General features: G+C 36.9%; 1 protein-coding gene across 5 annotated transcripts in view; it reads right to left on the reverse strand.

The window, feature by feature from the left end:
• Nucleotides 1-27,725, reverse strand: part of CNTLN (centlein) — a 352,381-nt gene that overhangs the window by 220,505 nt on the left and 104,151 nt on the right. For 3 of the 5 annotated variants that reach the window (XM_019965900.2, XM_070794502.1, XM_070794499.1), the window contains exons 4-5: nucleotides 20,349-20,483; nucleotides 19,561-19,731 (exon numbers count right to left, since the gene is read on the reverse strand). In XM_019965900.2, coding sequence (XP_019821459.2) covers nucleotides 19,561-19,731; nucleotides 20,349-20,483 — 306 coding nt within the window. The remainder of the gene's footprint in view (nucleotides 1-19,560; nucleotides 19,732-20,348; nucleotides 20,484-27,725) is intronic. The other 2 variants (XM_070794501.1, XM_070794503.1) reach the window with 1 other exon arrangement.

The raw sequence follows: 27,725 nt of genomic DNA on the forward strand, positions 1-27,725 counted from the left end.
AGCTTTAGCATCAGTCTTTCCAATGAACACCGAGGACTGATCGCCTTTAGAATGGACTGGTTGGATCTCCTTGCAGTCCAAGGGACTCTCAAGAGTCTTCTCCAACACCACAATTCAAAAGCATCAATTCTTCAGCACTCAGCTTCCTTCACAGTCCAACTCACATCCATACATGACCACTGGAAAAACAACAGCGTTAACTAGACAAACCTTTGTTGGCAAAGTAACGTCTCTGCTTTTTAATATGCTATCTAGATTCGGACACGACTGAAGCAACTTAGCAGCAGTAGTAGCAGATTGGTCATAACTTTCCTTTCAAGGAGTAGCATCTTTTAATTTCATGGCTGCAATCACCATCTGCAGTGATTTTGGAGCCCAGAAAAATAAAGTCTGACACTGCTTCCACTGTTTCCCCCTCTACTTTCCATGAAGTGATGGGACCAAATGCCATGATCTTCGTTTTCTGAATGTTGAGCTTTAAGCCAACCTTTTTCACTCTCCTCTTTCACTTTCATCAAGAGGCTCTTTAGTGCCTCTTCACTTTCTGCCAAAAGGGTGGTGTCATCTGCATATCTGAGGTTATTGATATTTCTCCCGGCAATCTTGATTCCAGCCTGTGCTTCTTCCAGCCCAGCATTTCTCATGATGTACTCTGCATATAAGTTAAATAAGCAGAGTGACAATATACAGCCTTGACATACTCTTTTTCCTATTTGGAACCAGTCTGTTGTTCCATGTCCAGTTCTAACAGTTGCTTCCTGACCTGCATATAGGTTTCTCAAGGGGCAGGTCAGGTGGTCTGGTATTCCCATCTCTTTCAGAATTTTCCACAGTTTACCGTGATCCACATAGTCCAAGGCTTTAGCATAGTCAATAAAGCAGAAATAGATGTTTTTCTGGAACTCTCTTGCTTTTTTCGATGATCCAGTGAATGTTGGCAATTTCATCTCTGGTTCCTCTGCCTTTTCTAAAACCAGCTTGAACATCTGGAATTTCACAGTTCACGTAATCCTGAAGCCTGGCTTGGAGAATTTTGAGCATTACTTTGCTAGCGTGTGAGATGAGTGCAATTGTGAGGTAGTTTGAGCATTCTTTAGCTTTGCTTTCTTTGGGATTGGAATGAAAACTGAGCTTTTCCAGTCCTGTGGCCACTGCTGAGTTTTCCAAATTTGCTGGTATATTAAGTGCAGCACTTTCACAGCATCATCTTTCAGGATTTGAAACAGCTCAACTGGAATTCCATCACCTCCACTAGCTTTGTTCATAGTGATGCTTTCTAAGGCCCACTTGACTTCACATTCCAGGATGTCTGGCTCTAGGTGAGTGATCACATCATCATGATTATCTGAGTTATGAGTGTCTTTTTTGTACAGTTCTTCTGTGTATTCTTGCCACCTCTTCTTGATATCTTCTGCTTCTATTAGGTCCATACCATTTCTGTCCTTTATCGAGCCCATCTTTGCATAATATGTTCCCTTGGTATCTCTAATTTTCTTGAAGAGCTCTCTAGTCTTTCCCGTTCTGTTGTTTTCCTCTATTTCTTTGTATTGACACACTAGCCATCTAAAGTCCAAGAATTTTAAAACAGTATAATTCATATTGTGGCAGTAGCCAGTGTTCCCAGTAGGTGATCTTTTCTGGTTTGGGAAAGAGCAGAAAAAAAACTTTGCTAGCAAATTACTGTATGTGTCTATTATAACTGGTCTAGTGGTGACCAAAAGGATGCAAAGGGATTATCTCTGACCAGACTCTGAACACAGACTGGAAAAGTGGAGTTCAGTTCACTTCAGTCGCTCAGTCGTATTCGACTCTTTGCAACCCCATGTACTGCAGCATGCCAGGATTCCCTATCCATCACCAACTCCTAGAGCTTTGTCAAACTTACATTCATTGAGTTGGTGATGCCATCCAACCATCTTATCATGGCTCAAGTGCCTTTGCACAGGGCAAAAGATGACTGGTTACAATATGCAATAGGATGCCTAAGTCGCAGACTAAATGTCGTGGGAAATTCTTTGGGAAATTAAGACATTCAAAAATACCCTTTCACATGGGAGAGTTTATAAGTCCACACATATCTTCAGAGAGAGATGCATATTCACAAAATCCAGAGGCACTTTACTTTGGGATAACCCCTGAGCTCAGTGCAAATCTGGGTAAGTATTAAAGGAATGCTCTATTAGCCATCTACAAGGACTGGGAAAGGAACTTGTTTTGAATCTCTGTGTGTGATTTTTTTCTTTTTGTTTTTTTCATTTTAGCAGTTGGCAGTCAAGGTGAAATTCAGTCACAAAAGGAGGAGACAAAAGCTAAAGGACAAAGACTTCAATAACTGAATACAGTAAAGAATAAACACTTTACAAAAATAAACTGAAGCACTAAACAAAAAGACTACCATAGCCTCCAGCAGTTAAAGCAGCAAAGTCTTGGGAAGGGGTAGGATCTGATTTCCAGCATTATCATATATTTGTTACCACAAATGCCCAACTTTCAAGAACAAGAAAAGGTTACAAAGCATACAAAGAAACCAGATAATGTGGCATATTCAAAGAAACACAAAAAGTAACAGAAACAATTCCTGAGGAAGCTCAGATATCAGATCTACAAGGCAAAACTTTAAAACTTTAAAACGTTAAAACTATCTCTAGTATACTTAAAGAAAAATAAGTAAAAGAATTGAGGAAACCAGAAAAACAATGTATTAATATAAACCAAACAAATATCAATAAAGAGCCTGAGGTTATAAACATGAATCAAATTCTAGAGGTAAAAATTAAAATAATCGAAATGCATAATTCACCAGAGGGGTCAACCATGTGAGCAAACTAAAAGATAGAACTAGTGAATTTACTGAATCTGAGGAGCAGAAAGATGAATGAAGAAAATTGAATAGAGTCTAAGAGAACAGTGGGACACTATTAACAGACAAAAATGTACATTATTTGGAAGTCCCAAAAAGAGAAGAGACAGAAGGTGGGGGGGGGGGGGGGAGGGGGTGGTGGCAGAAACAAGGGCCAAAAACTTCTCAATTCTGATGAAATACATGTATCTATAAAGCCAACGGCCACAACAAACTCCAAGTAAGATCAACAGAAAGAGACCCACACTAAGATACACTACAATTAAACTTTTTAAAATCAGCCAAAAACAAAAAGAGAATTATGAGTGTCTAGTCACAAGGGCTCATTAGTGAGAGTAACACCTGATTTCTCATCAGAAATCATCAGTCAGAAGGCAATGATATATATTTAAATGATATATTTAAAGTTTTGAAAGAAAAAATGTCAAGGTTGAATTCTATACCCAGCAAAACTGTCCTTCAAAATCAGAGCATAATTAAGACATTCACAGATAAACAAAAGCTGAGGGAGTTCATTATGAAATCTAACCTATAAGAAATGCTAATGGAAATACCTCAGATAGAATGTAAAATGGTAACTCAATACCATCTGAAAATATAAAGGCTCCAGTAAAGGTAAATACATGGCAAATATAAACTGCAGTATTGTTGTATATTTGGTTTTAACTCTAATTTTTATTTTGTATATAATTTCAGAGCCAAAAATATAAAGTTATAAATCTACATTGCAGAGCACACATTTTATAAAGATGTAACTGGTGACAAAAATAACTTGAAACAGAGGGAAAAAGCAACAAAGCAGAAGAGTTTTCTATGTTATTGAAGATAAGTTAGTATCAATTCAAATTACATTGTTATAAGTTTGGGATGATAAATATAATCTTGATGGTAACCACAAAAAAATATCAAAAGAACATATACCCAAAAATGAGAAGGGAATCAAAATGTGCCATTACAAAAAAAATCAACTAAACACAAAGGATGACAGTAATACAGGAAACGAGGGACAAAAAAAATGTAGAAGACATAGACCAAACAGGCAATAAAGTGGCAGAAGTTAATCTTTATTTACTAGTAACTACTTTAAGTGCACACAGATTAAATTCTATCAAAAGACAGAGATAGAATAAAGAAAATATTATACAACTATGTGCTTTTAGAACAGACTATCAGATCCAAAGACACAAAAAAATGAAAATCAAAGAATGAGAAAAAGTACTTCATGAAAATAATAACCAAAACAGAACTAGGATGAATGTAAGAATACTGGACAAAAAAGACTAAGTCAAAAACAGTTATAAGAGGCCAAGTCGCTTCAGTCGTGTCCAGCCCTGTGCGACCCCATAGACAGCAGCCCACCAGGCTCCTCCGTCCTTGGGATTCTCCAGGCAAGAATACTGGAGTGGGTTGCCATTTCCTTCTCCAATAAGAGGCCAAAGAGGGCATTAGATATTAATCAATGAGTCAAGTCAATTCATCAAGATGTAACCACTGTAAATATACATGCACCAAAACCAAAGCCCTAAATTATACAAAGGACAGAACAGAAAGAATAGTTTTATATTAATAGATGGGTAATTCAATAGTCCACTTTAAATAATGGTAGAACCTCTAGATAGGTGAGCAGTAAGGATAAAAAGACCAATAAAACACTATGAAACAAGTATATTTAACAGATGTATATGGTTCACTCTACCCCCAAACAGCAAAATACACATTTTTCTTAATTACAAATGGAACATTCAACATATCAGACCATATTTCAAGTCAAAAAACATCTCTAAATAAATTTTAAAACATTAAAATCATACAAAGCATCTTCTCTGAGCACAGTAGATGGAGCTAAAACTCAACAGAAGGAAAACTGAAAAATTCAAAACACATGGAAATTAAACAATACACTCTTGAAGAGCCAATCGATCAAAGAAGAAACCACAAGAAAATCCTAAAATATCCCGATACAAATGAAAACAAAAACATAACATGCCAAAACTCACAGGATGTAACAAAGGTCAGAAGGAAACTTAAATGCCTATACTAAAAAAGGTGACATATCTAAAACCAACAATGCAATTCTATAGCTTAGGGAAACAGAAAAGTATAGCTGAGTGATCCAAAAGGAGAAGGAAGCAATGAAATAATGAAGATTATTGTTGAAATACTTTTAAAGGCGTACAATATATTCAACTAACTCTAAAGCTGACTCTTTTGAAGACAGCAACAGAATTAAAAGAAAGAATGTAAGTGACTTGTAAGGACAGTACCACTAACCATACAGAAATTTAAAAGATGACTGAAGAATACTATAAACAATTGTCCAACAAATTAGATAACTAAGATGAAAAGTACAAATTCTGAAACATACAAAATACCTAAACTGACTCAAGAATAAATAGAAAATCTCAACCCATGATAAGTGAACTTAATCAGCTATTAAATTCTCCCAACACAGAAAATTCCCAGACCAGATGGTTTCACTGGTGAATTCTACCAAACATTTTAAAAGATTTCATACTAATTCTGTTCCAATTACTCCAAAAATGTAAGGGAAGGAACACTTCTGAACTCATTCTTTAAGGCTATCATTATCACTATCATTTATCATTAAGATCAGATAAAAATATTACACTTATTATACTAACGTCAGATAAAAATAATGATACCCCAGCAGCATAAGGTTGGTCTAACATCCAAAAAACAAGGTAATATGCTGTACCAATAAAATGAAAGACAAATACCACATAACCATTTCAATAGATACATAAAAAGCATTTATTTGCCTAAACCCAACACCATTTTATGATTAAAAAAAAAATTCAACACACTAGGAAAAGAAGGGAATTTTCTTAACTGATAAGGTGTATCAACAACAAGCTCATTGCTAATACCACACCTAAGAGCAAATCCTTTCCTCCTGAAATCAGGAAGAAGATATAGATTTCCACTCTCTCTTTTTTTCTATTTAACTTCATACTAGAGACTCTAGCTAGGGTGACAGGCAATAAAAGGAGATAAAAGACATACAAATTAGAAAGGAAGAAAACGAGTTCTACTTACAGATGACATGATCTTACACACAGAAAATCCTACAGAAACAATCTGTTTAGGTAGTTTGCAAAATATAAGACTAATATAGAAAAATTAATTGCATACATAACATTAGGAATGAACCATACAAAAAGGAAATTAAGAAACAATTCCATTTAGAATAACAGAAAAAATAATTAAATATTTTAAAATATATGTATCCAAAGAAGTGCAAAGTTATAATCTGAAAACTATAACACATTACTGAAAGAAATTAAAGAAGGTTCTAAATAAATGAAACATCTCCTATTTATGAATTGGAGTTACAATATTGTTAAGATGGTAACACTCACCATATTGATCTGATTCAACAGAATCTCTATCAAAACCATATCAGCTTGCTTTTTTTTTTTTTTTCAGAAGAAATGGAAAAGTTGATTCTAAAACTCATATAGAAATGTAAATGATAGAGAAAAGCTAACCTTGGAAAAAAAAAGACTAAATATTGAGGACACACAAATCCTAACTGCAAAATTTATTACAAATCTACAATAATCAATATAGTGTGATATAGGCATAAAGGATAAATGTATAGATCAAAGGAACAGAACTGAGGTCCAGAAATAAACCTTTATATTTACAGGCAATTTATTTTAAATAAATATGCTAGGATAAATTCAGTGGGGGAAGAACAGTCTTTTTTTTTATCAAATGGAACTGGGACAATGGAATAACACATGCAAAACAATGAAAGTGGATTCCTATCAAACATCATATTTAAAAATTAACTCAAAATGGATTAAAGAACTAAATGTAAGAAATAAAACTCTTAGAAGAAAACATAAGGATCATTTTCATGATCTTGGATTAAGCAATGGTTTCTCAGATGCACATCTGAGATGCATCTGAGAATGCTCAAAAGCATGGACAACAAAAGAAAAAGTAGATAAGTTAAATATAAAAGTTTTACACTTTGTGTTCAAATAATACTATTAAGGATGTAAGAAACAACTCAGAGAACTAAAAAAAATAGTTTGAAATTATATAAATAAAAAGAGATTTGTATCTAGAATATGCACAAAAGAAATTGCATATTTCTTCAGAGATATGCAAATGGCCAATAACATAAAAAGATGACCAAAATTATTCACCTTCAGAGAAATGAAAATAAAAACAACAATGAGGCCACTCACATCCACAAAGATGCCTAAAAATCAAAAAGACAATAGTAAGTGTTGCCAAGGACATAGAGAAATCAGAACCCTCAGACAGTGCTGTTTAGAATGTAAATGTTTTTGAAAACAGTCTGACCGTTCCTCAGAAGCAAAATTATCACATGACCTTGTAATCTCACTCCTTGGTATACACCTATGAGAAATAAAAATATATGTATATACAAAATCTTGAACACACATATTTATAGTACAAATGTCCATCTAATTGAGATAAATAAAATATAGATTATCTATATAATAGAGTATATTCAACTATAAAAATAATAAAGTACTGATACATACAGCAACATGGATAAACTCTTTGAAAACATTATTCTAAGTGAAGGAAGTCAGTCATAAAAGATCTTATAATCCATGAAAATTCATTTCATTAATATGAAATGTTTAGAACAGATAAATCTATACAGTGAGAAAGCCCATAGGTGGTGATCTTGGGCTGCAAAGCTAAAGATAAATGAGGAATGATTATTAAAAGTTATAGGGCTTCTTTTGGAGTTGATGAAAATGTTCTAAAAGTAATTTTGGTAATAGTTGTAAAACCCTGCAAAAACTAAAAATTATTGGCCTGTACACTTTAAATGGATTAAATGTATGGTATGAGAATTATATGCCAAAAGAAAAAAAGGAGACAGCTTTCTTACTGACACTGTAATTGTATAAAATAAAAAATATACACGTTTTTAGAACTAATATGACATTTGGGAAAAGTTGTCGAAAGAAGTTCAAGATAATTCAGTAACACTGCTCATGTCCATAAGTAATTAATTAAAATATAATTTAAATGTTTTTAGTATAAAACAATATTTTTACAATAATATGAATAGCTAGTAATAAACATAATAAAAGCAAAGTGAAAGTGAAGTGGTGTCCAACTCTTTGCAACCCCATGGACTGTAGCCTACCAGGCTCCTCAGTCCATGGAATTTTCCAGGCAAGAGTACTGGAGTGGGTTGCCATTTCCTTCTCCAGGGTATCTTCCTAACCCAGGGATCAAACCCAGGTCTCCCACATGGCAGGCAGATGCTTTACCGTCTGAGCCATCATTTTAAGAAAATTATAAAACCTTATTCCAAATTCTTAAACAGTAGATCACAATTCTTCCCAAATTAACTCATAATGTAGATAATGTTCCAATATGCCTTCTAATAGAATTTTTCAGTAAAACTAATAAAATGATCCTTAAATATTACTAGAGAAGAGGTACATTAGGGTTCATGACTTAAAAAAAGAATAAATAAGTAGGTCACTCTAGCAAATAATGAGTAAAATTATGAAACTACAATACCTGAACACATGAAAATAATAGGAAGTCCAGAAATAAATCAATATACACATGGCAACTTAAAGATGTGAGAGAAACTGCATCACAAATCAATAAACTACTGAATACCATATTCCAATATGAATTCCAAATAAAGACTTCAGGGTATGGGAAACTTAAGACTATAAGACTTCTAGAACAAAAGCATTAGAAAAGAAAATATTAACAAAAATGACTATAGAAATTTGCATACTTTGAATGTCTAATTTACATTATTCAAATTCATGGGACAGAAGTTATCTGCAATACATATGTAAAACAAAGCACTGCTATATGGAATAAAGTATGCTTACAAATTAATAAGAAAATACAAACATTCTAATAGAAAAAAGACTAAAAATCACAGTAGATAAGAAAATGCACTATCTGAATGGTAAAAAAAGGAAATGAAAATCATCATCAGAAACTCATGGAGGGGGCGGTCCTAAGATGGCAGAGGAATATGATGGGGAGACCACTTTCTGCCCCACAAATTCATCAAAAGAACATTTGAACGCTGAGTAAATTCCACAAAACAACTTCTGAATGCCAGCAGAGGATATCAGGCACCCAGAAAAGCAGCCCACTGTCTTTGAAAGGAGGTATGAAAAATATAAAAGATAAAAAGAGAGACAAAAGAGGTAGGGACAGAGCTCCATCCTGTGAGTTCAGTTCAGTCGCTCAGTCGTGTCCGACTCTGCAACCTCATGAATCGCAGCACACCAGGCCTCCCTGTCCGTCACCATCTCCCGGAGTTCACTCAAACTCACATTCATCGAGTCGGTGATGCCATCCAGCCATCTCATCCTCTGTCGTCCCCTTCTTCTCCTGCCCCCAATCCCTCCCAGCATCAGAGTTTTTTCCAATAAGTCAACTCTTCGCATGAGGTGTTCAAAGTACTGGAGTTTCAGCTTTAGCATCATTCCTTCCAAAGAATACCCAGGACTGATCTCTTTTAAAATGGACTGGATGGATCTCCTTGCAGTCTAAGGGACTCTCAAGAGTCTTCTCCAACACCACAGTTCAAAAGTATCAATTCTTCTGCACTAAGCTTTTTTCACAGTCCAACTCTCACATCCATGCATGACTACTGGAAAAACCATACCCTTGACTAGACAGACCTTTGTTGGAAAAGTAGTATCTTTGCTTTTGAATATGCTGTCTAGATTGGTCATAACTTTTCTTCCAAGGAGTAAGCGTCTTTTAATTTCATGGCTGCAATCACCATCTGCAGTGATTTTGGAGCCCAGAAAAATAAAGTCTGACACTGTTTCCACTGTTTCCCCATCTATTTGTCATGAAGTGATGGGACCAGATGCCATGATCTTTGTTTTCTGAATGCTGAGCTTTAAGCCAACCTTTTCACTCTCCTCTTTCACTTTCATCAACAGGCTCTTTAGTTCCTCTTCACTTTCTGCCATAAGGATGGTGTCATCTGCATATCTGAGGTTATTGATATTTCTCCTGGCAATCTTGATTCCAGCTTGTGCTTCTTCCAGCCCAGCATTTCTCATGATGTACTCTGCATATAAGTTAAATAATCAGGATGACAATATACAGCCTTGACGTACTCCTTTTCCTATTTGGAACCAGTCTGTTGTTCCATGTGCACTTCTAACTGTTGCTTCCTGACCTACATACAGGTTTCTCAAGAGGCAGGGCAGGTGCTCTGGTATTCCCATCTCTTTCAGAATTTTCCACAGTTTATTATGATCCACACAGTCAAAGGCTTTGGCATAGTCAACAAAGCAGAATAAGATGTTTTTCTGGAACATTCCTGCTTTTGCGATGATTCAGCGGATGTTGGCAATTTGATCTCTGGTTCCTCTGCCTTTTCTAAAACCAGCTTGAACATCTGGAAGTTCATGGTTCACGTATTGCTGAAGCCTGGCTTGGAGAATTTTGAGCATTATTTTACTAGCATGTGAGATGAGTGCAATTGTCCCTTCTGTCCCGGGAAGGGAGTCTTAAAAAGAGAGGTTCCAAACACCAGGAAACACTCTCACTGACGAATCTATGGCGAGCCTTGGATCCAGAGGGCAACATAACCAGGAGGAAAAATAAATAAATAATTAAAACCCACAGATTACATGCCCAACCATAACTCCCCCAGCAGAGAAGCAGCACAGACGCCTGTATCCACCACTAGCAAGTGGGGGCTGGGTAGGGAAGCGCGGGCTGCACTGCCTAGATTAAGGACCAGGCCTAATACCCCAAGGGCAATCTGAGGGCATTAACTTGGGAGAGCAAACCAGACTGTGGGATAGCTACCATGTGAAAAGCCCTAACCTAAGACACCTCCGGGCCCACTCACAGAACTAAGGACTGAGCATAGCTAGCCGGCTGCAGACCGGCTCATCCCCCTCCGGAGACAGGCAGGCGAGGGTAGCCAGAGCCAGAAGGGGGCAATCGAGGCCCCAGAGAGGCGTTATCTACCAAACTGCAAGCAGGCTGCATTGCTAACCAAGACTTCTTGGGATTCTGGACAGTCAATATCCGCCTGAGAAGGTGCGCCAGTTGTACACCCAGAAAACTGAGCACCAGGGACGGGGGAGGCGATAAGTCACAGCAACCACACTCACCAAACACCTGGTCATCTGAGCTGCTCAGACCTGGGACGGGCACAAAATGCAGGCCCAACCAAGTCTGTGCCTCTGAGGACTACCCGAGTACCTGAACCTGAGTGGCTTAGACCTGGGAGGTGCATACAATCCAGGGCCGGCCTCAGAAAGTTCCCGGCAGAGCAACCTAGAGCCTAAGCAGTGTAGACAGGGAAAGCACACACACTGTGAGCAGGGGCAAACCCAGTGTGGCTGAGACACTGCAAGCACACGCCAGTGTTATTTGTTTGCAGCGTCCCTCCCTCCCAACAGCACCACTGAACAAGTGAGCCTTAAAAAGTTCCACCACCGCCCCCTTGCGTCAGGATGGAAATTAAGACACTGAAGGGACCAGCAAATAGAAGAAGCTAAAACAGAGGGAACCTCCTTGGAAGTGACAGGTGCAATAGATTAAAATCCTGTAGTTAGTACTGACTACATAGGAAGGGGCCTATAGGTCTTGAGAAATATAAGCCTGATCGAAGAACTATCTGAAAATGAACTGACCCCACAATGCCCACAATAACACCAGAGAAAGTCCTAGATATATTTTTACTATTTTTTCTATCATTCTTTAATTAAAAAAATTTTTTTTATTTTTAAGTCCTCTATTACTCCTTTAATTTTCATTTTTATAACCTACTATTATTTTGCAAAAAAAGAGACCCTATTTTTTAAAGCAAATTTCATATACATATATTTTATAATTTTTCTGACTTTTTTTTCTTTAATATTGTATTTTTGAAAATCCAACCTCTACTCTAGATTTTTAATCTTTGCTTTTTGGTATTTGTTATCAACTTTGTACCTTTAAGAACCCAATCTTCAGTACCCATTTTTACTTGGGAGTGAGATTACTGGCTTGACTGCTCTCTCCTCCTTTGGACTCTCCTTTTTCTCTACCAGGTCACCTCTATCTCCTCCCTCCCCCTTCTCTTCTCTACCCAACTCTGTGAATCTCTATGTGTTCTGGACGGTGGAGAACACTTAGGGAACTGATTACTGGCTGGATCCATCTAGCTCCTTTTGATTCCCCCCTTTATCCTCCTGGCCACCTCTGTCTGCTTCCTTCCTCTTCTCTTCTCTGTATAACTCCGAGAACATCTCTGAGCAGTCCAGACTGTGGAGCGCACATAAGGAAGTGATTACTGGCTAGCTTGCTCTCCCCTCTTTTGATTCTACCTCATCTCATCCTGGTCATCTCTATCTCCCTCCTCCCTCTTCTTTTATCCATGTAACTCTGTGAACCTCTCTGGGTGTCAGTCACTGTGGAGAAACTTTACATCTTTAACCTAGATGTTTTATCAATGGTGCTGTATAGATGGAGAAGTCTTGAGGCTACTGTAAAAATAAGACTGAAAACCAGAAGCAGGAGGCTTAAGTCAAATCCTGAGAACACCAGAGAAATCGTGACTCCAGGGAACATTAATCGACAGGAGCTCATCAAACACCTCCATACCTACACTGAAACCAAGCACCACCCAAGGGCCAACAAATTCCAGAGCAAGACATACCACGCAAATTCTGCAGCAACACAGGAACATAGCCCTGAGCTTCAATATACAGGCTGCCCAAAGTCACTCCAAACCCACTGACATCTCATAGCTCATTACTGGACACTTCATTGCACTCCAGAGAGAAGAAATCCAATTCTACCCACCAGAACACCGATACAAGCTTCTCTAACCAGGAAACCTTGACAAGCCACCCATACAACCCCACCCACAGCGAGGAAACTTCACAATAAAGAAAACTCCACAAACTGCCAGAATACAGAAAGGCGACCCCAAACACAGCAATATAAACAAGATGAAAAGACAGAGGAATACCCAGCAGGTAAAGGAACAGGATAAATGCCCACCAAACCAAACAAAAGAGGAAGATATAGGGAATCTACCTGATAAAGAATTCTGAATAATGATACTGAAAATGATCCAAAATCTTGAAAACAAAATGGAATCACAGATAAATAGCCTGGAGACAAGGATTGAGAAGATGCAAGAAAGGTTTAACAAGGACCTAGAAGAAATTAAAAAAGAGTCAATATATAATGAATAATGCAATAAATGATATCAAAAACACTCTGGAGGGAACAAATAGAATAATGGAGGCAGAAGATAGGATTAGTGAGATAGAAGATAGAATGATAGAAATAAATGAATCACAGAGGAAAAATGAAAAAATAATTAAAAGAAATGAGGACAATCTCAGAGACCTCTGGGACAATGTTAAATGCCCCAACATTTGAATCATAGGAGTCCCAGAAGAAGAAGACAAAAAGAAAGACCATGAGAAAATACTTGAGGAGATAATAGTTGAAAACTTCCCTAAAATGGGGAAGGAAATAATCACCCAAGTCCAAGAAACCCAGAGAGTCCCAAACAGGATAAACCCAAGGCAAAACACCCCAAGACACATATTAATCAAATTAACAAAGATCCAACACAAAGAACAAATATTAAAAGCAACAAGGGAAAAACAACAAATACACACAAGGGGATTCCCATAAGGATAACAGATGATCTTTCAACAGAAACTCTTCAGGCCAGGAGGGAATGGCAGGACATACTTAAACTGATGAAAGAAAATAACCTACAGCCCAGATTACTGTGCCCAGCAAGGATCTCACTCAAATACGAAGGAGAAATCAAAAGTTTTACAGACAAGCAAAAGCTCAGAGAATTCAGCACCACCAAACCAGCTCTCCAACAAATGCTAAAGGATCTTCTCTAGACAGGAAACACAAAAAGGGTGTATAAACTCGAACCCAAAACAATAAAGCAAATGGCAACGGGATCATACTTATCAATAATTACCTTAAACATAAATGGGTTGAATGCCCCAACCAAAAGACAAAGACTGGCTGAATGGATACAAAAACAAGACCCTTATATATGTTGTCTACAAGAGACTGACCTCAAAACAAGGGACACATACAGACTGAAAGTGAAGGGCTGGAAAAAGATATTCCACACAAATATAGACCAAAAGAAAGCAGGAGTACCAATACTCATATCAGATAAAACAGACTTTAAAACAAAGGCTGAAAGTCTACAAATAATAAATGCTGGAGAGGGTGTGGAGAAAAGGGAATCCTCTTACACTGTCGGTGGGAATGCAAACTAGTACAGCCACTATGGAGAACAGTGTGGAGATTCCTTAAAAAACTGGAAATAGAACTGCCTTATGATCCACTGAGGAAACCAGAAGGGAAAGAGACACGTGTACCCCAATGTACATCGCAACATTGTTTATAATAGCCAGGACATGGAAGCAACCTAGATGTCCATCAGCAGATGAATGGATAAGAAAGCTGTGGTACATATACACAATGGAGTATTACTCAGCCATTAAAAAGAATACATTTGAATCAGTTCTAATGAGGTGGATGAAACTGGAGCCTATTATACAGAGTGAAGTAAGCCAGAAAGAAAAACACCAATACAGTATACTAACGCATATATATGGAATTTAGAAAGATGGTAACAATAAACCTGTGTACAAGACAGCAAAAGAGACACTGATGTATAGAACAGTCTTATGGACTCTGTGGGAGAGGGAGAGGGTGGGAAGATTTGGGAGAATGACATTTAAACATGTAAAATATCATGTAAGAAACGAGTTGCCAGTCCAGGTTCGATGCACGATACTGGATGCTTGGGGCTAGTGCACTGGGATGACCCAGATGGATGGTATGGGGAGGGAGGAGGGAGGAGGGTTCAGGATGGGGAACACATGTATACCTGTGGCGGATTCATTTTGATATTTGACAAAACTAATACAATTATGTAAAGTTTTAAAATAAAATTAAATTAAAAAATAAAATAAAACAAAGGCTGTGAAATGAGACAAAGAAGGATACTACATAATGATCAAAGGATCAATCCAAGAAGAAGATATAACAATTATAAATATATATGCACCCAACATAGGAGCACCACAATATGTAAGACAAATGCTAACAAGTATGAAAGGGGAAATTAACAATAACACAATATAGTGGGAGACTGTAATACCCCACTCACACCTATGGATAGATCAACTAAACAGAAAATTAACAAGGAAACACAAACTTTAAATGATACAATAGACCAGTTAGACCTAATTGATATCTATAGGACATTTCACCCCAAAACAATGAATTTCACCTTTTTCTCAAGCGCACACGGAACCTTCTCCAGGATAGATCACATCCTGGGCCATAAATCTAGCCTTAGTAAATTCAAAAAAATTGAAATCATTCCAAGCATCTTTTCTGACCATAATGCAGTAAGATTAAATCTCAATTACAGGAGAAAAACTATTAAAAATTCCAACATATGGAGGCTGAACAACACGCTGCTGAATAACCAACAAATCACAGAAGAAATCAAAAAAGAAATCAAAATATGCAGAGAAACAAAGGAAAATGAAAACACAACAACCCAAAACCTGTGGGACACTGTAAAAGCAGGGCTATGGGGAAGGTTCATAGCAATACAGGCATAGGCATACCTCAAGAAACAAGAAAAAAATCAAATAAATAACCTAACTCTACACCTAAAGCAACTAGAAAAGGAAGAAACAAAGAACCCCAGGGTTAGTCAAAGGAAAGAAATCTTAAAAATTAGGGCAGAAATAAATGCAAAAGAAACAAAAGACACCATAACAAAAATTAACAAAGCCAAAAGCTGGTTCTTTGAGAGGATAAATAAAATTGACAAACCATTAGCCAGACTCATCAAGAAACAAAGGGAGAAAAATCAAATCAATAAAATTAGAAATGAAAATGGAGAGATCACAACAGACAACATAGAAATACAAAGGATCATAAGAAACTACTATTGGCAATTATATACCAATAAAATGGACAACTTGGAAGAAATGGACAAATTCTTAGAAAAGTACAACTTTCCAAAACTGAACCAGGAAGAAATAGAAATCTTAACAGACCCATCAGAAGCACAGAAATTGAAACTGTAATCAGAAAACTTCCAACAAACAAAAGCCCAGGTTTAGATGGCTTCACAGCTGAATTCTACCAAAAATTTAGAGAAGAGCTAACACCTATCCTGCTCAAACTCTTCCAGAAAATTGCAGAGGAAGGTAAACTTCCAAACTCATTCTATGAGGCCACCATCACCCTCATACCAAAACCTGACAAAGATGCCACAAAAAAAAAAACTACAGGCCAATATCACTGATGAACATAGATGCAAAAATCCTTAATAAAATTCTAGCGATCAGAATCCAACAGCATTAAAAAGATCATACATCATGACCAAGTGGGCTTTATCCCAGGAATGCAAGGATTCTTAAATATCCACAAATCAATCGATGTAATATACCACATTAATAAATTGAAACATAAAAGCCATATGATTATCTCAATACATGCAGAGAAAGCCTTTGACAAAATTCAACATCCATTTATGATAAAAAAAAAAAAACCTCCAGAAAGCAGGAATAGAAGGAACATAACTCAACATAATAAAAGCTATATATGACAAACCCACAGCAAACATTATCCTCAATGGTGAAAAATTGAAAGCATTTCCCCTAAAGTCAGGAACAAGACAAAGGTGCCCACTTTCAGCACTACTATTCAATATGGTTTTGGAAGTTTTGGCCACAGCAATCATAGCAGAAAAAGCAATAAAAGGGATCCAGATTGGAAAAGAAGAAGTAACACTCTCACTGTTAGCAGATGACATGATCCTCTACATAGAAAACTCTAAAGACTTCACCAGAAAATTACTAGAGCTAATCAATGAACATAGTAAAGTTTCAGGATATAAAATCAACACACAGAAATCCCTTGCATTCCTATACACTTACAATGAGAAAACAAAAGAGAAATTAAGGAAACAATTCCATTCACCATTGTAATGAAAAGAATAAAATATTTAGGAATATACTTACCTAAAGAAACAAAAGATCTATATATAGAAAACTATAAAACACTGGTGAAAGAAATCAAAGAGGACACTAATAGATGGAGAAATACACTGTGTTCATGGATCGGAAGAATCAATATAGTGAAAATGAGTATACTACCCAAAGCAATCTATAGATCAATGCAATCCCTATCAAGCTACCAATGGTATTTTTCACAGAGCTAGAACAAATAATTTCACAATTTGTATGGAAATACAAAAAACCTCCAATAGCCAAAGCAATCTTGAGAAAGAAGAATGGAACTGGAGGAATCAAGCTGCCTGACTTCAGGCTCTACTACAAAGCCACAGACATCAAGATAGTATGGTACTGGCACAAAGACAGACATATAGCTCAATGGAACAAAATGGAAAGCCCAGAGATAAACCCACGTACCTATAGACACCTTATCTTTGGCAAAGGAGGCAAGAATATACAATGGAGAAAAGAGGATCTCTTTAACAAGTGGTGCTGGGAAAACTGGTCAACCACTTGTAAAAGAATGAAACTAGAACACTTTCTAACAACATACACAAAAATAAACTGAAAATGGATTAAAGATCTCAATGTAAGACCAGAAACTATAAAACTCCTAGAGGAGAACACAGGCAAAACACTCTCCGACATAAATCACAGCAGGATCCTCTATGACTCACCTCCTAGAATATTGGAAATAAAAGCAAAAATAAACAAATGGGACCTAAATAAAATTAAAAGCTTCTGCACAACAAAGGAAACTATAAGCAAAGTGAAAAGACAGCCTTCAGAATGGGAGAAAATAATAGCAAATGAAGCAACTGACAAACAACTAATCTCAAAAATATACAAGCAACTCCTGCAGCTCAATTCCAGAAAAATAAATGACCCAATCAAAAAATGGGCCAAAGAACTAAACAGACATTTCTCCAAAGAAGACATACAGATGGCTAACAAACACATGAAAAGATGTTCAACATCTCTCATTATCAGAGAAATGCAAATCAAAACACAATGAGGTACCATTTCACGCCAGTCAGAATGGCTGCGATCCAAAAGTCTACAAGCAATAAATGCTGGAGAGGGTGTGGGGAAAAGTAACCCTCTTACACTGTTGGTGGGAATGCAAACTAGTACAGCCACTATGGAGAACAGTGTGGAGATTCCTTAAAAAACTGGAAATAGAAGTGCCATACGACCCAGAAATCCCACTGCTGGGCATACACACCAAGGAAACCAGAATTGAAAGGGACACGCGTACCCCAATGTTCATCGCAGCACTGTTTACAATAGCTAGGACATGGACGCAACCTAGATGTCCATCAGCAGACAAATGGATAAGAAAGATGTCGTACATATACACAATGGAGTGTTACTCAGCCATTAAAAAGAATTCATTTGAATCAGTTCTAATGAGGTAGATTAGAACTAATAATTAGTTCTAATGCACTGGAGCCTATTATACAGAGTGGAGTAAGCCAGAAAGAAAAACACCAATACAGTATACTAACGCATATATATGGAATTTAGAAAGATGGTAACAATAACCCTGTATGCGAGACAGCAAAAGAGACACAGATGTATATAACAGTCTTTTGGACTCTGTGGGAGACGGTGAGGGTGGGATGATTTCGGAGAATGGCATTGAAACATGTATAATATCATATGTAAAATGAATCACCAATCCAGGTTTAATGCATGATATAGGATGCTCGGGGCTGGCGCACTGGGATGACCCAGAGGGATGGTATGGGGAGGGAGGTGGGAGGGGGGTTCAGGTTGGGGAACATGTGTAAACCTGTGGCGGATTCATGTTGATGTATGGCAAAACCAATACAATATTGTAAAGTAATTAGACTCTAATTAAAATAAATTTATATTAAAAATAAATAAAAAATAAATCAATTGGTTTGGAGAATATATATATATATCTACACACATGTTATAAATTCTTCTTAAGCATGCATACACATAGAGGGGCTATCATATTTACTAGAACCAAAATTTTAGGGGTTAGCCTTTTCAATAAAATCTATGGTTAAGAAGAAAACTGAAATTCAATAGGAAAAAATGAACAAAAACTTTCTCAAGGCCAAGAGAAAGCCACAAAAAATTATTTTGAAAAATATTTATCAGAAAAGATATAAGAAGATTATGAAGACTGATTGTTCCTTTTATCTTCTATATTTTACTACAAATAAGGTCCTCTCAAGCCAAAGAAATACATATAAAACACATGTATTTTTTAACTGCTTTTTGTTTTTTTTATGTATTTTTAAAGGACTTGAAAAATACAATCTGAAAACTATACTGCAATAAATTCTAGTTATATCTATAAATTTAAGCCCTAATTAAAAAAAGCCAAAATTCATAATTCTAAATGTGTTTAAACATATTTTATTTCAAAATGCAATAGCCTTTATTTTTTAATGATTACATTTTAGATAAGTATTTGAAGTCAGTTTCCTGCTTTGCAACATCAATTTTTAAAAAGCTATGGGTCTTAAGTGAAGGAATATAAATTAACGCTAGTCCCCACTGGTGGATTTGAATATATAACTTGCTATTTAAAGAAAATAACATGTAATAAACTTCCTAAGAAGTTAGATTCAAAATAACAGCATGGATTCCATTCTCATTCCATACCTTTACTTTTGCATCAATGCTAAATTTTTCTTTTCTCCAATGTGCTTCCTGCTTCCTCAGTTTCTCCAGCTCATTTAGCAGGTCAGCGCAGTGGGTACTTAATTTCTCATTTTCCTCCTTCAGATTTTTTATAACCAGCCTGTTTTGCTCTTCCTTAATCTGCACACACTCCTTAGTGTCCCGTAGAATAGTACCACAAGGGCCGATACAAAAAACAACAACAACAACAAAAAAAGCTGAGAACTAATCCGCAAATACAAACTGTGCAATTTTACGCTCCCAGAAGCTTCTTCTATATTTGATGGCCAAGGTCACCTGTATACTTTCACTGGCCTCTTTTCATGCAGGTGGATGGGTCATATTTTTCACTGGATGACAGCTTTGATGAGTACACATTTGCAAAGAGCCCATTAATTGATCAAGCTGCCTTTGATGCTGTCCCCAGCTATTTTTGAGACCCACACAGACATAGCCTCCCAGACCTGGGTTTTATCAATTAATAATGCCAGTCCCATCAGAATCTAATTACAAGAAGCCACATATTCACACTCCTACTTTCTTAGCTCCATTTCCATCATTAACTATTTATTGGAAAGTTATAAAGCTTAGAGTCTAAGCTTTAAAGTATCTTTCTCAGAGTTTTTTCATGTGAGAAAACTGTATGGTACAGCAGGGCCTAAGGCAATTTCTCCTCCAAGCTTGTCACTTTCTGTGCCACAAAGGCTGACAAAGCTTAAAGTAGGACTTCAAAGAAATAGTAGTGTAAAACTATGTACAAGTCAACACACCTTAACTTCTTGACTTTTCTCTTTAAATTTCTTCTGCAAGTCACTGAATTCTTTCCTTAAGAAATCATTTTCTTCATCTACTGCAATCTTCCGTTTTACAAGGTCATTTATTTCCTGTGTTAGTCCTGATTCTCTCTGGAAAAAAAAAAAAAGCAAAATTACTGATGAATTGGTATTTCTAAGAAAAGATAATTTCATAAGAAAAGTTTGAGAGTTTGATTGGTAATATTAGAATTAACTAGCTTTCATAATAACATCCATTATCATAATTTCTCATTTCCTGTGACATGCCCAGAAATTGTCAAGTAAAATGTGCAAACACGTGCCTAGTTACTAGTTTAAAATGAAGTACACGTACAAACTGGACACCAAATATTCAGCCTCATACAGAAAGCAAACTTTTTGGATTTAGTTGTGCAATAGGAAAAAAACCCAAAATTTTATAAAATATTCTAATTAAAGAAAATGCGTATGTGGCTAAAATAAGAATTACCATCTAAAACATTTTTTTTTAGAAAAACAGTTTTGTGAAAGCATGAACAATTTTAAAGAATGAAAAACAGCAAGTCTGTTTTGATACCCAAAATATCTTGCTGTGTAGAAAGATATTCAAAATATTAATATTGCCACAATTTTTAACCAAATATTCTTCTCACCTACCAGAGATATCTGAATCTCATTGAAGGATGTATCCATGACTCGTTTCTTAGTTTCCCTCCTTTCTAATCTTTACAGCTTTTCCCTCAGAAATCTTACCCACTCTCCTGGATTCTGGTTTCGTCTCTGTCTAAAAGACCGCTGCTGCTAAGTCGCTTCAGTTGTGTCCGACTCTGTGTGACCCCATAGATGGCAGCCACCAGGCTCCCCCGTTCCTGGGATTCTCCAGGCAAGAACACTGGAGTGGGCTGCCATTTCCTTCTCCAATGCATGAAAGTGAAAAGTCAAAGAGAAGTCACTCAGTCGTGTCCGACTCCTAGCGACCCCATGGACTGCAGCCTACCAGGCTCCTCCATCCATGGGATTTTTCCAGGCAAGAGCCATAACCTGGCCCTAACTCTCTTCCAACTACCAATCCCACATTTTCAGTTTCCAATAAAAATACCTCCATTTTAATTATCTACTGCCATCTCAAACCAACATGCTAAAACTGATATCCATGCCCTAATACTGACTCTTTGCCAAACTTACTCAACTTTTGTCAACTCACTTATTTTTTCAACTAATATTTGAATCTATTATTCCTAAGTTTTTTTGCACTGTTTAATTTAGGATTTCCATTTTATTTAAATATTATCAAATTCACATTTGACATGTACTGTTATATTTTATATTTATTTTATATAGCAAGAACAACTATATTATTTTGATAATTTTTATTAGAGTATAGTTGTATTACAATGTATTATTAGCTTCTGCTGTACAGTACAGTGAAGATTAGAGACACCGTGGGAACATTTCATGCAAAGATGGGCTCGATAAAAGATAGAAATGGTATGGACCTAACAGAAGCAGAAGATATTAAGAAGAGGTGGCAAGAATACACAGACTGTACAAAAAAGATCTTCATGACCATGATAATCAAGATGGTGTGATCACTCACCTAGAGCCAGACATCCTGGAATGTGAAGTCAAGTGGGCCTTAGAAAGCAATACTACAAACAAAGCTAGTGGAGGTGATGGAATTCCAGTTGAGCTATTTCAAATCCTGAAAGATGATGCTGTGAAAGTGCTGCACTCAATATGCCAGCAAATTTGGAAAACTCAGCAGTGGCCACAGGACTGGAAAAGGTCAGTTTTCATTCCAATCCCAAAGAAAGGCAATGCCAAAGAATGCTCAAACTACTGCACAATTGCACTCATCTCACACACTAGTAAAGTAATGCTCAAAATTCTCCAAGCCAAGCTTCAGCAATATGTGAACCTGAACTTCCAGATGTTCAAGCTGGTTTTAGAAAAGGCAGAGGAACCAGAGATCAAATTGCCAACATCCGCTGGATCATGGAAAAAGCAAGAGAGTTCCAGAAAAACATCTGCTTTATTGACTATGCCAAAGCCTTTGACTGTGTGGATCACAATAAACTGTGGACAATTCTTCAAGAGATGGGAATACCAGACCATCTGACCTGCCTCTTGAGAAACCTACATGCAGGTCAGGAAGCAACAGTTAGAAGTGGACATGGAACAACAGACTGGTTCCAAATAGGAAAAGGAGTATATCAAGACTGTATATTGTCACCCTGCTTACTTAACTTATATGCAGAGTACATCATGAGAAACGCTGGGCTGGAAGAAGCACAAGCTGGAATCAAGATTACCAGGAGAAATATCAATAACCTCAGATATGCAGATGACACCATCCTTATGGCAGAAAGTGAAGAGGAACTAAAGAGCCTGTTGATGAAAGTGAAAGAGGAGAGTGAAAAGGTTGGCTTAAAGCTCAGCATTCAGAAAACAAAGATCATGGCATCTGGTCCCATCACTTCATGGGAAATAAGATGGGGAAACAGTGGAAACAGTGTCAGACTTTTATTTTGGGCGGCTCTAAAATCACTGCAGATGGTGACTGTAGCCATGAAATTAAAAGATGCTTACTCCTTGGAAGGAAAGTTATGACCAACCTAGATAGCATATTGAAAAGCAGAGACATTACTTTGCCAACAAAGGTCCATCTATAGCCAAGGCTATGGTTTTTCCAGGGGTCATGTATGAATGTGAGAGTTGGACTGTGAAGAAAGCTTAGTGCTGAAGAATTGATGCTTTTGAACTGTGGTGCTGGAGAAGACTCTTGAATGTCCAAGAAGATCCAACCAGTCCATCCTAAAGATCAGTCCTGGGTGTTCATTGGAAGGACTGGTGCTAAAGCTGAAATGCCAACACTTTGGCTACCTTGTGTGAAGAGTTGACTCATTGGAAAAGTCTCTGATGCTGGGAGGGATTGGGGGCAGGAGGAGAAGGGGACGACAGAGGATGAGATGGCTGGATGGCATCACGGACTCGATGGACATGAGTTTGAGTGAACTCCAGGAGTTTGTGATGGACAGGGAGGTCTGGCGTGCTGCAATTCATGGGGTCGCAAAGAGTCGGACACAACTGAGCAACTGAACTGAACTGAAACGAATTAGTTAAATATATGTATGTGTGTGTGTGTGTGTATACTGCTTTTTAGATTCTTTTCCAATATAGGTCATTACAGAGTATTGAGTTACCTGTGCTATACTTTAAGTCCTCATTAGGTAGTTAATTTTATATATAGTAGTGTGATTATGACACTTCTATTTTATCTGTGTGTATACTGAGTTATGAAGTAAAATGTATTTTTCTCAGTATAGGGATCATATTAATTAAACATTGCTCTTGATTTTTACTTAGAGGTGACATTACTCGTCCATAGGCCAACTGACCTTCAAGAGTTCTCATAACTCCACATCTGTACCAATAAGACACTCAGGCTTGGCAACGTTTTACAAATTAAGTATAAATGGCACCTCAAAACAGTTTTCATTTTTATTGCCTATTTTAATTATTAGGGCATATCAAAATATGTTTTACATCAATCAAACAGCATAAAATGCAAACATCTACAATTCATAACCTATTTTTCTATTCTCATCTAAGTCTCAGCCTCTTTCAAGGTTCAATTTTCACCTCCTCCATGAAGCCTTTCCTAACTATCACAGTAATTTCTGCTATTTCCAAGTTTCTGTATTGCCTACATTATTCATTTTGCACATATTACCTAGAGCTGCTAATTATCTATGTACTCACACTATCTTCCAAACTAAATTATAGTAAATGTTTATGAGTGAGATTGACACTGATAAATTCAATCACATGAACACTAAGACAGTGAATTATCTACAGGCCTATCCTTTGAAAGAATTAACAAAAATTAAGCATCCTCATCTATCCTTGAGATTATTTAGACTTAAGAAAGGTGAGATACGAGACCAAATGATTTAAGGTTTAGAAGAATGTGCCCATTAATGTGAGCTAAACTTAACAGGAATAAACAACATGCTGCTGCTGCTGCTGCTGCTAAGTCATTTCAGTCATGTCCGACTCTGTGCGACTCCACAGACGGCAGCCCACCAGGCTTCTCTGTCCCTGGGATTCTCCAGGCAAGAATACTAGAGTGTGTTGCCATTTCCTTCTCGAATGCATGAAAGTGAATAGTGAAAGTGAAGTCACTCAGTCCTGTCTGACTCTTCGCGACCCCATGGACTGTGTAGCCTACCAGGCTCCTCCATCCATGGAATTTTCCAGGCAAGAGTACTGGTGTGGGTTGCCATTTCCTTCTCTGAATAAACAATATAAATTACAGCAATAACAAGGCCTTTCATGAAAATTATTTAGTAATTGAAAAGTTAGCATTTGAGTGAATTTAGTAATCTACAGGATAGATATAGACTTAATCTTTAAATAAAAACACATAATACAGTAGGAACTTAGCTAACCAAAACCTTCATTTTTTGAGGGCTTCTCTGGTGGCTCAGATAGTACAGAAGCTGCCTGAGCCAGGAGACCCGGGTTCATATTTTGATAATTAGTTTGATAAATGATTTTATATATCATAAATCATTAAAGTAATAAGTTAGACACAGATGTATTCCCAATGGAAGAGAACTGATAAACTCCCAAAGATCTATTAAATTTTACATAACACAAAATATTTTCCTAATAAAATGTACCCTCAATGATCTAGTTTTTATAATGGAAGTGACAGTCACTTAGGCGTGTCCGACTCTTTGCAACCCCATGGACTATGCAGTCCATGGAATTCTCCAGGCCAGAATACAGGAGTGGATAGCCATTCCCTCCCCAGGGGATATTCCCAACACAGGGATCAAACCCAGGTCTCCCACATTGCATGCAAATTCTTTACCAGCTAAGCCACCAGGGAAGCCCAAGAATATTAGAGTAGGTAGCCTATACCTTGCCTAGCGGATCTTCCCAACCCAGGAATCGAACCGAGGTCTTCTGCATTGTAGGCAGATTTTTTACCAACTGAACTACCAGGGAAGCCTTAGCACAAGTATATATAGTTACAATTCATTTTTTTTCTTTTCCTTTTTAGAGAAGTATAGTTGATTTATAATAAATTCTATAAGTTTTAGATATATAACATGATTTCACAATTTTAAAGGTTATGTTCCATTTACAGTTATTTGAAATGCTATATTCCCTCTGCTATATAATATATCCTTATAGCTTATTTACTTTATACACAGTAGTTTGTACCTGTTAATTCCCTTCCCGCTTTGCTCTCCCCACTGGTAACTACTAGTTTGTTCTCCATGTTTGTGAGTCTGCTTCTTTTTTGTTATAGTCACTAGTTTGTTTTATTGTTCAGATTCCACATGTAAGTGACACTGTACAGTATTTATCTTTCTCTGACTTATTTCACTAAACATTAATAACCCTCCAAGTCCTAAATTTAGCTTCATGAAACCTTTTCAAGAAACTTTTCTGGATAGAGTAAAGTACATTCTTAATGGTCTGGCTTGAGTTAATATTAAAATAGCAAATTGAACTCAGAGGAACCATAAAGCATAAAGGGTGACAAGAGAAAGTATGGCTGGAACAAATTATTTATTATGGATAAGCCATGACATGAATAATTCAAATCATGGTCAAAAGAAGTCTGTACAGAAAGAAGAGAATGATAGTGGGTATGAATCAGGAAAAAAGAGGGGTGTGATGGCAGTGGTTCAAAAGACCTAAAACTCTATAAAACAATACTTGAGCATAGTTAATATATTATTTATATGACCTACTTTAAAATGTACATAAAGAGTTTAATGAAAAACAGAGAAGTAATGATATCAGTACAACTAAAACAAAGGTAAACGGATAAAAGGGAAGGGGTGAGAGAATTAAATGTAATTGAGAACTGAAACTTATTTCTGAGCTTCCTAGAAGGTAAGAAAGAAGGGAAATTCAATGTTTAAAAATTATCTCATTAAATACAGCAAGTTATTAGTAGACTCGAGTTATCTAATGCAATACTTGAAGGAAAATTTATTACAAGATTTACTTTATAACTAGCAGTGACAAAGCTAAAGCACAGTCTTACCAAAAGAAGTTACATGGCATTTTTCTACACTATTATCAATAAAGCATGTAATAGTATTAGATTGTTCTATGAAAGTTTTTTAGCAACTAGCTAAAAAAATTGTGTGTATAACTTTCTAGTAGTTTGACTAGATATGTGGTTAAGGAATAAGCATTCTTGTTGCTCTATTCCATAGACTACAAGTTTGGAAAAGTAAGAACTATTTAACATTACTTGATGGGACAATAAACACATGATGAAGGAACTTTTGTCTTCCAGCACAGGATGCAGTAAGTTGGAGGTTGTCTCTCCTATTCATAAAACATGAAAAAAGTTGAACAAACTGAAAATCAGCAACTCTTCTTAGAATCATCAGAGAACTGAGGTCATATGGCAAATTGCTGTTCCCCAAACTAGAGAGACAGGCAGATACAGAGAATCACAATACAGCATAGCAAAATCCCTGAAGCAAGAAAACTCCATGGCAACCAGTACCGAGAGTAGGAAAACAAAATCTGCAATTAACGAATCATTGGAGGATAAGTGTGGACGTGCATGAGAGTTAAAAATGTCCTGTAGGGCCTGGTCCTAGAGGAGTTCCTATACTTTCATGAGTTTTTACATACAGAACACTATTAGGTTGTCTCAGTGAAGATCAGAGAAAAATCTCTTCCTGCTCTCTGCAGGAGGAGAGGGAACATAGGCATTTTAAAATATGACCTAAGTATATAATTCTTAACAAGGCCTACCCTCAAGAGAAAATTATTTTCCTAGAGTCTGCTGGGATTTTACTAGACTAACCAACCCAAATGAAGTTAAATACCCAACTCCAACACCCTTGCCTTCCAATCTTTCCTAAGGGGGAAAAGAAAAAAAAAAAACTGAGACACACTTATGAACGTCAGACCTAGGGGCTGCTGCTGCTGCTAAGTCGCTGCAGTCGTGTCTGACTCTGTGCGACCTCACAGACGGCAGCCCACCAGGCTCCCCCGTCCCTGGGATTCTCCAGGCAAGAACACTGGAGTGGGTTGCCATTTCCTTCTCCAATGCGTGAAAGTGAAAAGTGAAAGTAAAGTCGTTCAGTCGTGTCCGACTCTTAGCGACCCCATGGACTGCAGCCCACCAGGATCCTCCATCCATGGGATTTTCCAGGCAAGAGTACTGGAGTGGGGTGCCATTGCCCTCTCCTAAAGACTGAGACCTAAACATTAAACTATGGAGTACTTTCACTCCCCGAGACACCTCACAAACTACGTCAATAGGTTTCTGTATAATTACAAGGGAATGCAACTGAAAGAACTGGTTGTTTCAAATGATATTTAACA

The sequence above is a fragment of the Bos indicus genome, chromosome 8, assembly GCF_029378745.1.
Source record: "Bos indicus isolate NIAB-ARS_2022 breed Sahiwal x Tharparkar chromosome 8, NIAB-ARS_B.indTharparkar_mat_pri_1.0, whole genome shotgun sequence".
In the NCBI taxonomy this organism is placed as follows: Eukaryota; Metazoa; Chordata; class Mammalia; order Artiodactyla; family Bovidae; genus Bos; species Bos indicus.